The 13,295-nt window shown below is 37.7% G+C and overlaps 1 protein-coding gene across 2 annotated transcripts in view; it reads right to left on the reverse strand.

Annotated features, from left to right (window-relative positions):
- Positions 1 to 12,939, reverse strand: part of LOC102288943 (potassium voltage-gated channel subfamily H member 7) — a 42,285-nt gene extending 29,346 nt beyond the window's left edge. For both annotated transcript variants that reach the window (XM_005918211.3, XM_042219209.1), the window contains exons 1-3: positions 12,407 to 12,939; positions 11,853 to 12,083; positions 1,722 to 1,877 (exon numbers count right to left, since the gene is read on the reverse strand). In XM_005918211.3, the coding sequence (XP_005918273.2) occupies positions 1,722 to 1,877; positions 11,853 to 12,083; positions 12,407 to 12,482 (463 nt within the window). In that variant the 5' untranslated portion in view covers positions 12,483 to 12,939. The remainder of the gene's footprint in view (positions 1 to 1,721; positions 1,878 to 11,852; positions 12,084 to 12,406) is intronic.
- Positions 12,940 to 13,295: the final 356 nt, after the last annotated feature.

A 13,295-nucleotide genomic window follows, 5' to 3' on the forward strand; every position in this document is an offset into this window, starting at 1 on the left:
TGCCTCCCATCTCATCTCAGCATTTAGCCTGTGTATATTCAGACTTCTTTTGCCTTTGTCCTTTGTCAAACCATCTGTTTTCTCCCCCTAATGTAGCTCTTTGTCTTGCTTCAGTGTTTTCCTGGATTACTCCCCATGTCGGGTTTTTGGATTTTTGTTTTGAGTTATCCTTCTGGACTTTATTGATCGAACTTTGCTGTCAGCCAAATAAAAAAAAGGTCCCTTATTATTTGCCTCTCCACATCGCCGACTGATAGACAGAAAAAAATTAAGATGGAATTTCTAGTGTTACAAAAAATCATGACAGCAAAGACATAAAAAGAAATAGAACTTAGACACACTGATCTGCTTGCTGCTGTTATATTTATTAAACTCTTTTTCTCTTTTGACCTCGTAGTATATGAGCACAATCCCTGCATTGCCACATACACGCGAAGTATCTCAATCGTCATCACATGCAGTGAGAGGACTAATGAAATTAATCTGACTGATTAACACCTTGCATGTATGTCTGTCAGTAGTCAACCAAAAGCATTAGCAGGATCACCTGTGTGATAATACTAACCTCAAGTGACATCCAAATGAATTCAAAACTCCTCAAGTTCAAAATACAAGACAGACTGTAAATGAAAACCTTTCAAAACATCAAAATATTGTATCATTCATATACCATATATGCCATATAGGAATCATATAGGAATCAGACTTATGTTACCCAACGGGTAACATAAGTCAGTGAATGGAATAAATGTAATAACAAGTAGTATCTAGTCATTTTCATTTTCATAGGAAATATTTACTTAGTATGATGTTTGTGATTATTTGTGATTTGTGTATACTCTTAATGGACTATGGCTGATAATATGATGTTTTGATGAAGCACACAGTTTGTATTAAGAGCCTACTGTTGTTTTACTCTGAACTTCAACAGTTTTGAACTTACCTGGATGTCACTTCAAACACTCAACATTACTGACACACATACACAAAGTGTTCATTTTTCAGATTAATAGAATAGAATAGAATAGAATAGAATAGAATAGAATAGAATAGAATAGAATAGAATAGAATAGAATAGAATAGCCTTTATTGTCATTGTACAGAGTACAACGAAATTGGAGTGCCACTCCCTTGGTGCAAGATTCAATAATAAATCTAAATGTAAAATATAAAAAGTACAATAAAACAATCGCAAGTACTCAAACAATAGTAAGTCTGATATATACAGGATAGCAGCATTAATATAATGACAGTATGAATAGCAGCATAATATAATGGCAGTGACGGTATGGTATAGCTAAGCAGGTTCAATTGTTTTTGTGCTTATTTACTACGGTGATAGCTCTGGGAAAGAAGCTATCCCTGAATCTGTTTGTCCTGGTTTTATGTGATCATACAGTTCCCTGATTGCATGTTGGAATGACTAAGGAATTTCCCATGTGTGCATGCTTGTTTAGTCCATAAGTTGCTTGTATACCTGATGAAGGTCAGATGGACTGAAATAAGAAAGTGAGAAAACATGCAGGAGTTCTTGATATTTTTTTTTAAACGTTTATCCTGCAATGCACCAGTTACTCATTCGGGTATGCAGAAATTTTGTCACAGATGTTTGTATGGCAGCAAAGTTAAACAGCTCCACAGTATTTGTTAGATACTGGTGTCATTAGGGAGGTATGTCATGCTATATCACTAATTATTCCAGTAGTATTTAACATACTTACTTTGATCAGACTTTGTAGGGGATGTGGGGCTTATCTTCTCTGTGGAGTTGTCACTTCCCTCATCCACAACATACTCAAAATTTAAGATAAACATCATCACGACGCCCTCTTCATTCTTCACTGGGATTATATGAGTGTTACACTGAAAGTCAGACCCTGAAAGAGAAACAAAGAATCAGTGTCAGAGAGTTGAACATACAACGTGCCAGTTAAAAGTCCTTGTGAGAGGACTATAAAGAACTGTAAAAATGACTTACGACACCTTTGGAAAAACAGAGAAGACGTTAATATTAAAGGTCAATGGCTGTATGCCAGAATAGATGAAATAGATGAGATAAAATAAAAACATCCAGAGGTTAGATTGGTTCATGTCTGTATGTTGTTGTTCTTATGCATATATTGCATGCATATTTTAATGAGAAATATATTACATAAAATAACCAAGTTTCAATACGATGGCTGAGACAGCACGATTTAGTGTAACAGATCAAACAAGCAAGACAGATTACAGCCAACACAGAAACTGCAGTGTGCACATAGAAATAATCACTAAAAATATCCGTTGTGTGAGGCAGCGGAGCAGAAAATCCAGCGAGATCACAATTTCTCAACTGCACTGGTTAAAGCTGCGTTAGCAAAATCTACTCTTGCTTGTGGGCATAAGTGCTCACCAATAAAACTCTCTACCCACTGGACTTGAAGCAATAACACAACAGCTACTTACAGTTGGGGGACATATAGTATCAGTGGCCTTTTCTCGTATGAGGAAAAATGTTTGCTCTGAAACTACTCCAGTTATTATTACATTTTAAAAAACAGTAAAAAAAACCAGCCCCATTTGAACCTTTTTTTAAAAAAAAAACAAAAAAAATTAACACGTGTAGATATATTCATCATTTTGAACTGAGCTATAAAATCAAATTGTTTCATAGTAAAATTGCACCTTTGTCTCTCTGTGTGGATCTGTCTGTCATTTTGTCTGTCTGTTTGTGTTGTGCTCATACTCACAGAGGACACATATTACCAGTGTTCGCTGCAATTTCCTCAGGGCTCACAGACACCCTGCCAGCAGCATTCATTAGCAGTAGACTTGCTGTCTGACTAAATATAACAAGCTTGGTCTGTCTCTACATGCCACAGTTCTCTTGGACAGATTTCAGCATCAGAAACCCCAGAAGTGATGATAATGTAATCTAAATGAAATGGAAAACATTGAAAATGCACCAGCTGGTGTTAGAGAATAGTGGAATTCAGTGTTTCACAGGTACTGAGTGAATTAATGGAGTAAATGGAACAAAACACAGTTACATATGTGATGTGTTACTAAGAGCAGAAGGTGTGCTGTGTGCAATCTCATCTCGTGTAAAGGCTTTCTGGTCATGTTACGTTATAAAGTCGAAAGTGGCGCTTAGAGAGCAGGGCAACCTCGAGTCCTTGCCCAATTTAAATCCCCTGTTCATAAAAAGCACTTTTCCTGCATTTCCCAGAAATCCTTCACCTAATTCTGCATTGTCCTTTCTGTAAAAGGGAGCACTTTGGTATTGACTTTGATCTCTTTGAGTTAACACTGTTCATTTGTTCAGAGAGGTAAAGTAAGTGGATGAGAGTTATTCAGAACTGATTGTCTGATAAACAGAATAAGAGTAAAAAATTGTGAGCTTACAGGATACAAAAACAGCGCAACAAAGTTCACCAGTAAGAAGAAAGGTGGGAAAACTGTAGTCACAGTTCTGATGTGTGTTATGGACATAAAAAAAACAGTTTTTGTTAAGACTCACTTTTAATTATACACGGATCAAGTATGTAGACCAGTTTGTCAAGTAAAAAGATCCACCCTGGTACAGAGCAGGTGAGTATAAGATAAAGAATATGTAAGGTAGAGTGTAGACTGTTAGTTGTAGTTATTTCAAGATATATCCTAGATAAAGAACAAGGGACAAAGTGGTTTATTAGCATGGACGAATGAAAAAATATGGCCAAGACTTCCTCATTTCTCTTCCTTACTTGAACAGATGTGGATACCATCCTTGCTCTATTGCTCAGCCGTGAATAGACTTCTGTAAATTTTACTTTAAATTTTCATTTAATTTGACAGCTCTACTAGAGATTAACAGGATAGAAGACCGAGGAAAGAGAGAAGAGGAATGAAATGGTCAGTTTTCACCCATGTGCTATGTGCCTGAACTATTTAGCCATCAGGTCACCCAGTTAATTTAATCTCTGTCTTTCTGTGTGATTATGTGTTTTTTTGTCCGCAAACTCTTCCTAGATAATCAAATAAACAAAATTGGCATAAAGGATACATCCAAGGATTTTTATCTATATCAAATATTATGGCATCGTCATATTGCCTAGCAACCACTCACCGACAGCCCAAAATGACCCATTTTAAGCATTTGTGCACCGACAATACCTTCTGTCATTATTTTACAGCAATAATATCTAATTATATCCACAAAAGCTGAATTATACATGTCGAGCAACCACCTCGTAATGGGTTAAGGGAAGATGCTGCCAGCAACTATGTGAAATTGATACACAGTGCTGCAATGAAAACTTCCTTGCGATTACTTTGATCACTATAGCAGATTGGCACAGTTAGCGATAGTTTGCATGGAAGACTACCCCCTTGGTAAGTACTTTGCCAATGTTTGCAGAAAAAGCATCAAGACCACTACAATTGCTAATTGTTAATGTGCTAATGTACAAAGCAATTGCAATGAATGTTTTTGGTGTAGCTGCCTACTTTATTTCACCTAGCAACAGATAATACCCTCTACCAACCACTTGCAAACACTGAATACACCCGAGCTTCCCAGGGGTTTGCCCATTGGTGTCTAGGCCTGTGTGCCTGAGGCTAAAAATTACCCATTTTTGGCATATGAACACTAACTACCTTTCTTTCTTTCTTTTAAATTTTTTTTGTTGTGATAAGCATATCAGTTTGCCGACAGCATGAACAAGGAAAACTACTAGCATGCACTAGTATAAATAAATAAATAAACAAACACCATATGGCTTGCATGGTTAAAAACACATTGTGTTCATTCTGTTAGGCACATTTATATTTACATTATAGCTAATTAACAGAAGAGTGATGTAACTGCATAACTAACCAGCAAAAAAAAAATTAATGCTAAGCTTAAATGCTGTAAAATCTAGCCTGAATAATAGGAATAACTAAATATTTATATTAGTAGTAGTTACTACTAATAGATGATAGTGGAAATAGTGGTGTAGTCTGTTTTTCAGAGAAGGCTCCGTGATCAGCCAGGATGAAACTGTAAATTCAGCAAAAAATATTTCTGGGCTGGGCTTTACCTGACCAGATGGGAAACAATAGTCATGTTTAAAGGCTAAGCCATGGGGGTCCCTTCTCATCTGGTCTCCTGCTGAATGTCACCTTTACCGAAACGGATGAAAGCAAAGCTTCTTCTAACTCTTGAGTTGAATCAGCACGGACAGTGTGTTACCAAGTTTAATCTCATAATACGCTCTTATTCACGTTTTCATTTTAATTGTTTTGGAACCAAACAAAGGACACAGTGCTTCTTCCTGTTAAACAACAAGAATATTCAGTCAGAAGAACAGGGAGTTCTTGTTTCTCTGACCAAAAAAACCCCAATGGCAGTGTGCCATGTGATCAGTTGAGTTATTTGTTACCAGAAAAAACAAAAGTGTTATTCACAGTTTAAGTCTACTGAAGGTATTTTAGTAAACATTACTGCAGGGGCACAAATCTGAATTAACTGTAATTAAAATTAGTTATAATTTATTCGTAACTAACTGTTACTGTTAAATCATAAATCAATTTAGCAGTTTATTAGCTTATCACCAAATTAATATTCTAGAATATCCAACATGTAAATTAAGTGGGGACTTAGACAATAGCGGACCTCAATCAAATCTTATTATCTGAGGATGTGCGCTTGTTATTTAAATGTTACAGTAAATGCAAGCCATAAAATATGTGAATAAAAATGAAATTCAGATGAAAAGATCCCATTATATGTGACACCACCCCCTGCTGGGTAACAAATTGCCTTGGCAGACATCACTTCACAGCTGAAGTATCATTAGAATAAAACTGCCAGACAATTTTTATGAAGCTAAGGTATTTTTCAAACTCATCAAGAAAGGTTTTCAGATTTCTAACTTAACCTATTTACAAGCATTTATGTTTGGATCACAGAGTTAGGAGAGAGTGAAAGGACATAACAGAAAAAAACAGTATTAATATATAACAGTAGAGTAAGAAGCTCAGTGACATTAAAAACAAGGTGTACTGAATATCAAAGCTGTGCGAGCCCCATCAAGTCTTACTGATGTATATGTTTTTATACTTTTCTATTGTCGTGTCTTGGATTAGCATTTTTGCCTTTAGATGCAGTCAGGCGACACTTAAAAATGAGATTATTTCAAGCAGCTGCAACTTTTATCAATCAAATGAAGAATGCATATAGTGCACAAAGTATACATTGCATAAACAAATGCGACAAGACAGAAACAAAACTGAGGTTTAACACAAAATGAAATTCGTGAAGCCCCTGAGCTGAACATGTCTGCAAATAGTTCAGAGCAAACACTTTTGCTTTAATAAATAAATAATAAAGTGACTGCCTTGTAAAAGCTATAGCCCTTCTGAAAAAAAAATCAATTCTTTCAAAAGGATTTTTGTTAAACTCTATTAGGAGAATCAATAAAATATCATCTTTTTGTCTGTTTACTGATGTTTTATGCAATTAAGGCCTGAGCTTTTACAGGTCCACTCAAGGACAGCCAGAGACTTTTCAAACCCATTGCAGAATTAATGTGTTTTTATGCTTTGTTCACTGTGGTCCTGAATCTGAATCCTCACCTCATTCTCGCTCCCTATTTCAACTCCAAGGCCTTTTTTGTTCCAGCCACTCTGAATTTTGGTTGTGTTCACTCTTCTCTCAACCCAGGCTCCATGTCCCTGACCCTGCACCTCTAAAGAATACTGCCACCACCATGCTTTGCTGGGGGAATAGTATTAGCCAGATGCGAGTTTTCACCAGACAAACTGCTTGCAATTCTGACTAAATAATTCAATTTTTAGACTTCCACGGTTCTTTAAAAGCAATTTTTTGCAAAAGCCAAGAAGCCTCTCATAGATTTTTACTTCTGTCTATGTCTATGTCCTGATTTATGGACTGCTGCCAAAGGGTTGTGCTGCAGGTTTTGTTCTCTCTGCAGAGAGCTTCTGAAGCTTTCTTCAAAATACTGGTGCTACATTCTCTTACCAAAGACCAACTTGCTTGATTACTCAATTTGCCCAAATGACCAGCACTATGAAAGGCCCTTTCAGTTTCACATTTAATTCATTTCACAATTATTTTGTGCCTCGGAACACTCAAAGCTTTAGAAATTATGAAGGATGCAAACAAGTAAGGGTTTGCACCCTTAATGACCCATGGTAACCATGGCAACTGGATAGCACTGGGACAAGGAACGCCAATATGTTTGTGTGTGTTGTGTGTGTTTTGTGCAGCCAAGAGTAGATGCACCCTCATGCTCAGCAGACCTCCTGAATAAAGTCGTGGTTAAGCCCTGCCCTGATGTATGCCTCACCAAATGTTATCATGGCAGTGTGCAGAGTGTCTCATGACTTAATTTTTTCCACTAGGTATGTGTAAAGGATAATTAAAGTCAATTGAATGCATATGACTGTAACTTGTCCTGCAGCAAAGGTTCTAAACACACTGATAAAAACATACACTTTGACATTACTGAGTCCAAACAGGTGGGAAAGCCAATTTGAGTCAGTTAATGAAACTAGTGTATGCGGCCATCCACAGTATATCTACTGATATCAGTATTACATGACTAGAATGCCACTGTAACTCTAAAATATATTACACATTTTGCTCAATATCGAAAGAATAAAGAAGAAAGCTCCACATGTTTAAGCGTGCCATCTGCGTCCCTGGAAATTGTTAATGTCTGTAGAACTTGGAGTACTCTAGGTGTTAAAAATTGCGAATGTGTCATGCTGCTCAAAAACTGTGGAAATACTTGAATAATTTTAACTTTTCTGGATAATTTTTATATCACACAATGTACGTCAGTAAAGGCTTTTAGTGTTGATGGAATAATAAGGGTGTTTTATTACTTCTATATATATTTAGTCCATTTTCATGCAATTGTTTTAAGTCACAGTCCTTTTAAGCATTTAATGCTTATCAACATATTTAACATCTTTGACAAGCAAACTTTTTTTTTTTTTTTACTGAATGTGCATTCATTTTGAGATCTTTATATAAACTGTTTTCCCTGTGAGCCAAGAGACGCTATTTACACCTGCTTGAAAGACTGGACACTGTATTAAGACTAGCTCCCTATACATGATGGAAATTTCATTACTGTAGATTCTGTTTCCATCATCAATTATTAAAACATTGCTGCTTAATCAAGTGATCCTTTCAACACAATTGGAATGATGAGCAACAAAGAAAAAAAAGCTGTGGTGCAACTCTAAGATGTCTTAAAGACGCATAAATGCACATAGCTGTGTTCATATTTGTACACAGTAGTGTTTATTAAGGATTCATATTCTCCTATGTAAGTTGATCTGCTTTGGGAAGAAGCATGAGTAACATTGTTGAATGCAGATTTTTCTGTTTGTATCCTTCCAACCATGTTCTACACAACTGTACTGTAGCTTTTAAACACAGCCCCACAACTACTAGTGAGTCTTGTATAATGAAATCTGACATGTTCCTCTTTTAGGGCTATTCTGCTTAAGCCAATATACAACATTACTGGGGCATAGCCCATCGGGACTGGTGTATGTAGAGAGAGGCCATGCAAGCTAGCCCTTTGTTTAGAGTCCTTAGACCCTGTGGCAATATCTCGCCTCAATGAGAGTGCTGTAAGCTACATAGACTGGCCTAATTTCATCTTCAATCAGTGTCTTCAGAGCCATCAGGGATAACTAGCAGCTCCAGCACACGCCGTACTGAATTTATATTTATTAGTTGGTGAGATTTTGCTTTGTGATCTTTTAATTATGTTTAATTTGGTACAGATGCTGGCAGGTTAAATGAACTGAAGGGTATATAATGTAGGTTAACGTACGGTACCTAATTAGGAGAAAAATACAGATGGTATAGAGAGGAACATTGGATTTCACACTCCACTACAAGAATCTCATGACATTAAAAATAGTCCATGATTTACTACTGCTATCTAATGCAAATATTGTTAGGGTTATGTCAGTAACTATCACTATCAATTTCCAGTTATTAATTAAGCTTATCTCAATTTGTTGAGTTTGAAAGGAGCTCGTGCTACAGCATGTTTTAACAAACATTTTACCGGACTTGAAATCATCTGCTTGCACGGGCTGAAAATAACCAGACGCAGAAAACCTTATCTGCTTCACCTCATACTACGAGACACCAAAGAAGGCTCGCATGATGAAAAATGGATGTGCTATTTTAGAGAGAAGTCATCCAAGTGTCTCGCAGCACACCTTATGTACTGTAGGCACTCCCTGTCCCCTCACTCCCCTGCCACTAAACCCTCAGCAGGGGTACATGGCCCTGCAGTCCCCTTGGTGGCGTGCCACCTATGAAACTCTGCACCCAAGCATACCACATGTCCCACATCATTCAGCATGGTTAGCTAAGCTGCTGCTGTTATGTCGCCATTATCCATTTAACTTCTCTCTGCTCCATGGTGTCAGCTTCCTTTTGTTAATACTCATTCAGGTACAAAGTATTATTACACCCTGTGGAATAGGATAGCTCTACAAAGCCTTCAGGGGAAAGCATTTATCTCATTGATTATGTATCATAGCTGGTGTAACACAGCACATGTGGTATCTCTTCTAACAGCACGTCATGCTTCTTCACATAGAGGGAAGCACAAAAATTAGAAGCAAATGGTCTGGTGCAAAAGGCCTTTGCTGTGCTCCCATGGTTGCCATTGTTCCCCTACTTTTAATTTCTAAGCATTCACATAAGCTGCTTAACTTTTGCTTTTTAAGTGAAAAGAGAAATAAAGCTTTGTTGCTCCTGATGTCGCACAGCTTCCTCAAATCCAAACCTTACTTTCTTACCGCAGTTATTGGTGGAAGGGGAAAACAAACTACACCTGCCTCACTTCAGTTCCTTCAACCTCTGGCATTTTAGGCACACATCAAAAATCAACCAATACTTGGAGAAAAATATGCACGAAAAAGGGGAGAAACAGAACATTGGTAACCTGCCTATGCTGAGACTGGTTTATTTTATAATTTGTGATGTACAGTGTGTGCTCGGGCTTTAATACAAAGGATTAACTGATTTGCATTAGGACTGATAACTTCAAATGCAGTTTGGAGACATGAAATGCAACCACTTTCTGCCCATCAACTTCAATTTGTCAGCTGTCTTGAATCAATAGGGCTACTTCTCTCAAGGATGGCATGAATCTTTTATTCCCTTAAAGCAGGCGAATGGTGTCCTCCATACCCGTGTAATGCATCTACTCTGAAAGCTGCTCATTCCCAGTCACTGCACTGTCAGCCCTGACATCTTTATTCATGAGCACACATGCTAACTATAAATTCCTCTGAGGAGTATTAAGAGTTATGTTTTGGATTCGTAATGCACACTAGGGAGGATTGTGATAGGACTGGGACAAACGATTACGTTGGAAGGTTTTCAGACTCTCATCCACAATGCTTTAAGCATTCCATGCTCACGACTTTTAGAACAGAGTGCAGAACGTGCATGCAATATGGGAAGATGGGAACCTAAATGAAGTTTCTTTAAAATCCTGTTTGCCATACACCAAGCACTTCCAGTTAGACCCTAGAGTTTGGTGTGAAATTGTCTTGCAGCTTTCTGCAACAATCTATTTAACAGTGCAGCAGCTGGATCATGATTAGCAAAAAAACCCCAAAACATGCCTGATGGTTGTTGATGGAAGATTAAGCATGTATCCATGGCACAGAATCTAATTAAACTCATGATTAAAAATTAGGCTCCTCGGATTAAATAAAATATTAACACTTTTTTCTTCTATTTTAGAATCCAAAACTGCTGTTTGCCCATGATTTAAAGTGATCAAATGCTAAAGAATATTAGTGCAAAGCAACAATGTCTCACCAGAAGAGGTCTCACATGGCACAAACACGGGTGCTAAATGAAAACAATAAAGCATGATCAAAATGTGCAGCTCCACAAGAGTAGTACCTTTGGGATTAACTGTGTACAGATATGTCACGCTGACCAAAAAAAAAAAACCTCATGTGAGAGCATGGCAGGAGGTGGTCAATCTGCGGATTTATGCCACTGAGTGGTAACGTCGTATTAAATCTCTCTGACTCAGGATTGCTGTCTCTCAGTACACCATTCATAACAGGACTGGCCAAAAATGAATGACAAAAGTCTACCGCTTAAGGGAGAACATTTTCACTGCAAGCAAATCTGTACAGCAATTTTATAGGTCAATGGACTGATCCACTGTCTACTGAAACAACTGAAAACCTTTGCTACAAACCACCGCATCAATAAATGCACCATAGAGATTCAAACACACAATCAGTGTATTTTACTATATTTGAAATTTGTAAAGTCGACAAAGAATTTACTGCAAGGTAAGATTCAAAAGACAAAACATAAACTTTACAGCTGCTGATGTCAAAGACCTGTATCCTACAAATTCACCTGCAGAACTGCTTTGTGTAGTGCATTATTTGAGATGTAAGACTAACAATATTACAGAAACACTGTTTTTATTTGAAAAAAAAAAAAACCAATAAACACAATCCAATAATATTAAAAAAACCCAACATTCCTGTTGTATTATATGATCAGAATATTTTTTGTTTCTCGTAAGAACACGTTTCATAAATCTCTAATAACCATCATCTAGTTTTTTTTTTTGCAGAACACATGAAATAACACCAGCATAAACTTACAGGAAGATCTAATTTTAGACTAGACTAGCTTTGCTGTTTTCCTCTGTCTGAGGTACTGTGGACATGCACCTCTGGTTGGTTAGTGACCAACTGACTGACACAACATGAAATGAGGAGATCTCCAGGTGCTCTCCAGACACCTCTCAGCTTACGGGCATGCTGTGCCAGCCCCCTTCTGTTTTACCAGATCAGTTACTTACCATCCTTGCGGTAGTAGGTGATCTCCACCTTGCGCTCCTCAGACCCAAACACTGCCTGTGTCACCTGGTTGATGGCCTCTTTGTCAGTGAGGTCACCATGGAGGAAGTCACACGTGCATGGCTTCTGCATGATGTCTGGTCTTGAGAAGCCTGTCATCTCACAGAAGCCATCATTGCAGTAGATGATTGCACAGTTCTCCACCCTGGCGTTAGCTATCACAAATTTCCGGTCTGTGTGAAAGAGGGGAACAAATATATATGATCTGATGTGATCTCAGTGTAAACCATGGCTCACATATAATAACAGTCAGCAATCAAGTGAAGTGCATGGCAACTACTGAGTCTATATAATAATAATAACAACAATAATAATAATAATAAAACAAGAATCTAACATTTCAGTTTTATCCTTTTGTTTAAGAAATATCTTAACATAAAGTTAAACACACACACACAGACACACACGTATATACATATCTTATTCTGTCAATAACGTTTACTTTGTGCTATTTCTTTATCTGGTAGCAGAATTTGTACATCAACAAAATACTTACTCTGTCCCTCGAATTTCCGAATTATTATTCCAAGGAATGTGTTCTGTGGTGCAACGTGACCTCTTCTTATAGGCATATTTAGACAAAGAATATCCCGCGATCTTCAGTAAAAAGTGCCTCCACAGTAAATCCCCAAGTTGCAAAGGTTAGCTGTTTGTGGGGTTTCTTTTACCAAATTCGCTACACGCAAACACTCTTTCCACTTTAAATTACCTTTCTACTTTACCGTAGAGTTATTTATCCCGCTTGTATGACTGAGCATCTAAATGGCTCATCTCCGAAACGCGCGGAATCGGGGAGGATTGCTTGAGTTAGGTTTAGTTCGCAAAGCATTTCGCGTTGAGGTTGGGTGCGATCCTGACGTCCTCTGTCGCGGTGTGTTGAGCGCACACAGCGGACAGTGGTTAATATGCCAAGGGGAATGACGTTGCTCTCAGGGGGCTTAGCCCGCGTATGGATAAGTCCCAGCCTTGCGGAGCAACAATGAGCATTGCTGGAATACACTACAGTATGTGCTTACATACTGCCTTGTGTGTATGGGTGCGTGCGTGCGTGTGTGTTTGTGGTTGAGGGAGAGGGGGGTCCACATAATGACAGGAGACTTTTTAGTGGAGGGTGATAGTTAACAGCAGTTTGATAAAAATTGAAACGCACACATATTAACACTGGTAACTGACAAGCTGTTTTGAACTCTTAAATAACCGTTTATACATGTTTGATACTCTAGACTGCTGTAATGTTTGCTGTCCAACATCTACTTAGCGCTTTTTTCCACTTCACCGATTTGAATATGTAAGCTAACTCAGCGACCGCTGATTAATGAATTAATGTTCCTTAGCATTTGCAAACATTTCAAAAAGAGTCTAACCGCTTGTGAAATATGTTTATG

Source organism: Haplochromis burtoni, unplaced genomic scaffold (genome assembly GCF_018398535.1).
Source record: "Haplochromis burtoni strain Fernald_Lab_line unplaced genomic scaffold, NCSU_Asbu1 Contig_29, whole genome shotgun sequence".
Classification (NCBI taxonomy): domain Eukaryota; kingdom Metazoa; phylum Chordata; class Actinopteri; order Cichliformes; family Cichlidae; genus Haplochromis; species Haplochromis burtoni.